We start from the raw sequence: 4104 nt of genomic DNA, 5'->3' as shown, positions 1-4104 counted from the left end.
TAAGCAACACCAAGGACAGAGAATCTACCCATGGGGGCGGGGGGAGCCTGGCTGCAAGATGCATCCCAACTAACAGCTCTCCAGCAGCAGTTTCTGTGTCCTTCCCTGGATTTCCTGAGTCTCTCTGCAGTTGCTGGCAGACCGGGATCCACTCCACAGAGGGGCGCGTCCGGCTCCCCTCCTTGGGCAGGCTTGGGTGAGAGACAAAGGACTGAATGGGACCAGAGGCAGAAAACCCCTCCCAGCTGTTGTGCTGATCCTGGCTTATGCAGGCTTCAGACAAGATCACAGCCCAGCATGTCCCTGCTCGGGGGCTAAATAGCTGAATCCAGTCTCCAGGGCTGCGAGCTCAGCTCTGAACTCATCTCTGGAGCAAACTGCTCTGACAACCTGCCCTAGCAGACCCTAAACCCCAGAGGGGGAACAGCACCTGCCCTGGATCTCACAGGATGGCAGAATCCCTGGAAAAAAATAAGGCAGGGCAGAGGTCCAAAGCATGTCCCAAGGTGTTTGCAGAAGAAAACGGATTTTTAGCACCGACACATTGGTAACGGCTCCAGACTCTCAGCAGGCCTGGAGTAGCCTGTTCCTGCATTAACCCCAGATCATCACCTTTGGGGCAGCACAGAGATGTTGGGGTTTTCTTTACTGAGTGCAGAGACTCTGGTCTAGAACCTCATCAGTATTAAACTGATGATTGCAGTGGGTCTAGTCTACGTGGGTAGTGATCTAGATGAGTTGGGAAATCAGACCCTTACATCTCCATCACACTCACTTTCTCCAGGGAACTCTCAGCCAAATCTGGATGATTTGTGTATATAGGCTATTGGCCAAATCCTAATCCCTTTGAAGTGAGGGGCTAAATGCCAGTGATTTCCATGTAATCCAAATTTGGTCTCATTACGCCAAGTGGTGGAGACTCCATCCTTAGGGGTTTTTAAGGCCCAGCATGACAAAACCTTGGCTGGGATGATATAGCTGAGGTTAGTCCTGCTTTGAGCAGGGGATTGGACTAGATGACCTCCTGAGGTCCCGTCCAACCCTCATCTTCTATGATTCCATGATTCTATGAGTTAGATTTTCTTTAGAAAACACTGGGAAAAGTTTCTCTTCAAATCAGTCTTTCCATTATAGCCAGACTGACACAGCTTTACAGAGAGAATGTGGGTGAAGTAAAATCTTTTCTTGGACCAGTTTCTCTAGATGAGAGCGATGAGCTTTTGAGCCACACAGAGCTGTTGGGTCTGGGAAAGAAGAGTTTTGTGTAGCTTGAAAGCTAATCTCTCTCCTCAGCAGAAGTTGGTCCAATAAAAGATATTACCTCACCCACCTTGTCACTCTAATATCCTGGGACTGACAGAGATACACTGCATACAGCTTTGACATAGTCATTGAGGGTTAAAATAATAAATAGACACCACCTGAGTTTCTTTGTCCCTCAACACATCATCAATAACATAATAATATCCCAACAGTATAATCATTTCAGGAGGAACTTGGCCATGAAGAAACCTCTTTTGCACCTTTTATCATTGTGGGGAGAAAACCTACAGCTCTCTCAGAAAACCCCATTATAGAGAAGACATATGGGAACCCTCAAGAGAAGTCAAATATTGAAAATCCTGTCTAACCAAACACTGACCATCTCTCCAGGCCTTCCCCCTTCCAAACTCACCTAGAACACAGATACAAAGAAAGCTAACAAACAACTAAGGGAAGATAAACTAAAACTGTGACTAACGAACAAAAAACACAAAGAACAAATGTGCTCATATCTCTGTCTGTGTTTTTATCCTTAATATTTAGAAGAGCCACCGACCACACAAGGGACTTTGCTATGGTTAGTATGAGCAAGGTGATCAGATACTACGGTGATGGCTAGCGGTACATGATGGATGGACAGATGGATGGATGGATGGATGGATGGATTCCAATCTTAATTGCATTAACGTAAACCTATAGTAATTACTTTTTTCTTGAGTTATATTTTCCTGGATTTTTACTAGTGTTAAAACCCAATTCTTCATAAACAGATTGCACAGTATGCTCTCATGGAGGCAATAATGTCATCAGATGATTATATTTATAAAGAAACACTGAAGGAAATTGCTACCGAAGGAGACCTATGGACATTTTATTCTTGATGAATAACCTCCAGCACATCCATTTACTCAATGCACCGTTGATCTCCTTGTTCCTCATGCTGTAGATGATGGGATTCATCATCGGTGGCAACACGGAATAGAGAACAGCCACTAAGAGATTCAGACCTGAGGCTGAGCTGGAGGTGGGTTTCAGGTAGGCAAGGATAGCAGTGAAAGTGAACAAGGTGACCACAGTGAGGTGAGGGAGGCAGGTGGAGAAGGCTTTATGCCGGCCCTGCTCACAGGGGATTCTCAGCACTGCTCTGAAGATCTGAACATACGACACAATTACAAAAACAAAGCAGCTTAAAGATAAGCACGCACCAAAAACAATAACTCCAACTTCACTGAGGTAAGAGTCAGAGCAGGCCAGCTTGAGGAGCTGGGGGACTTCACAGAAGAACTGATCTACCGTGTTGCCCCCACAGAAGGAGACTGTGAAAGTGTTCCCGGTGTGCAGTGCGGAGTACAGAATGCCAGTGATCCAGGCACTGGTGGCCATTTGGAAACAAACTCCCCTGTTCATCACCATCTCGTAGTGCAGTGGTTGGCAGATGGCGACGTATCGGTCGTACGCCATGATGGTCAATAGGGAAAAATTTGCTGAAATAAAGAATAAGAAAAAAAAGACTTGGGCGACACATCCGGAATAAGAAATGGACCTGGCGTTCATGAGGGAATTGACCATGGATTTGGGGATGATGACCGAGACGGAGCCGAGGTCTACGATCGACAGATTCATCAAGAAGAAGTACATGGGGGTGTGAAGACGATGGTCGAGGGCTATGGCTGTGATGATGAGAAGGTTCCACACCAAGGATGCCAGGTAAAGCACGAGAAACACCACAAAGTGTAAAATCTGCAGCTCCCGAACGTCAGAGAATCTCAGGAGAAGGAACTCGGTCACGGTGGTTCGGTTGGACATTTTTTTCCTCAGTCCATTGTGTGATGGCTGTGGAGGGAATGAGACGGGCGATGGTTAGGATTAGAGCTACAAAGGGAATGGCCCGGATTCCCCTTTCCCTGAGATCTGATTGTATGAATGTCAAAGGTGCAGAGCACTCGTCATTTACAATGACTAGGTGTTGTCAGTGCTCCTCACGCTGACAATCAATCCAGAGTGTTATCACACTGGTGTACATTGAATCGGCTCCTTTAAAATCAATGGAACTTTGTTACTTGACCGCATCTGAGGCTGTTTCTCAAGCAGTGGCTTGTTCAAATGCGGAGTGAAGGATGGAACAAAGCAAAATCCAAATCCAACAATCCTCGCAAAGAAGGGCCTTCCATCGTGACCATCACCAACCTCACAGCTTGGCCATGAAGCTGATAGACTAAAACACCAGCACCGCCTGATTCCCACACTGCAGGGCAGTATGATGTGGACTCCTCCAGCATGGTAAGTGGCAGCTTTTCTCCCCCCAGCTCTGTGCCTACACGGCTGCTGCCTGCTTCCCAACTGATTTATGGCACCAAATCCCAGCTGCACTTCTGCCTGCGTGTAACAATGGGCCAGTATCATCCCTCCATTACCGCTGTGTTGCATTGTTTACTCTGTGCTGTGTGGTGCAGTGGTTGCCAGGACACTTGGACTCTGTTCTTGTTCCTGCCAGTGACCTGCTCTGTGACCTTGGGCCAGTCATTTCCCCTCTTGGTGACTGTTCCCCTCCCTCCCTTTCTCTGCCTTATCAACTAGGCCTTCAAGATCTTTTGGTGAGGGGCCCTGGTCCATAATTTAAAATGTATTGTGGCCCCTAGTGCGATTTTCAGAAATGTCTATGCACTGAACAACCCCTCAAATTGATGCTCCTAGGTGCTTCTGATAACCTCACTAGGTGTTTAAATACCTTTGGAAACATCACCCCATGTCTTGTTATGTGTACATTCTGCACACCTGTTTATGCTCAGCCAGCAACAGTCAGGAGCTCAGCCAAGAGGTAATTCTGTTCCCTATGAGCTC

The 4104-nt window shown here is 46.9% G+C and overlaps 1 protein-coding gene across 1 annotated transcript; it reads right to left on the bottom strand.

The window, feature by feature from the left end:
* Positions 1 to 2109: 2109 nt before the first annotated feature.
* Positions 2110 to 3069, bottom strand: LOC137153434 (olfactory receptor 14A16-like). Its single transcript, XM_067548767.1, has one exon. The coding sequence runs from the start codon at positions 3067 to 3069 to the stop codon at positions 2110 to 2112; it is 960 nt and encodes a 319-aa protein (XP_067404868.1).
* Positions 3070 to 4104: the final 1035 nt, after the last annotated feature.

Source organism: Emydura macquarii, unplaced genomic scaffold (genome assembly GCF_026122565.2).
Source record: "Emydura macquarii macquarii isolate MOO-44397 ecotype Brisbane River unplaced genomic scaffold, CSIRO-AGI_Emac_v2 contig_244, whole genome shotgun sequence".
NCBI classification, from domain to species: Eukaryota; Metazoa; Chordata; order Testudines; family Chelidae; genus Emydura; species Emydura macquarii.
This window is presented reverse-complemented; position numbering and strand designations above follow the sequence as displayed.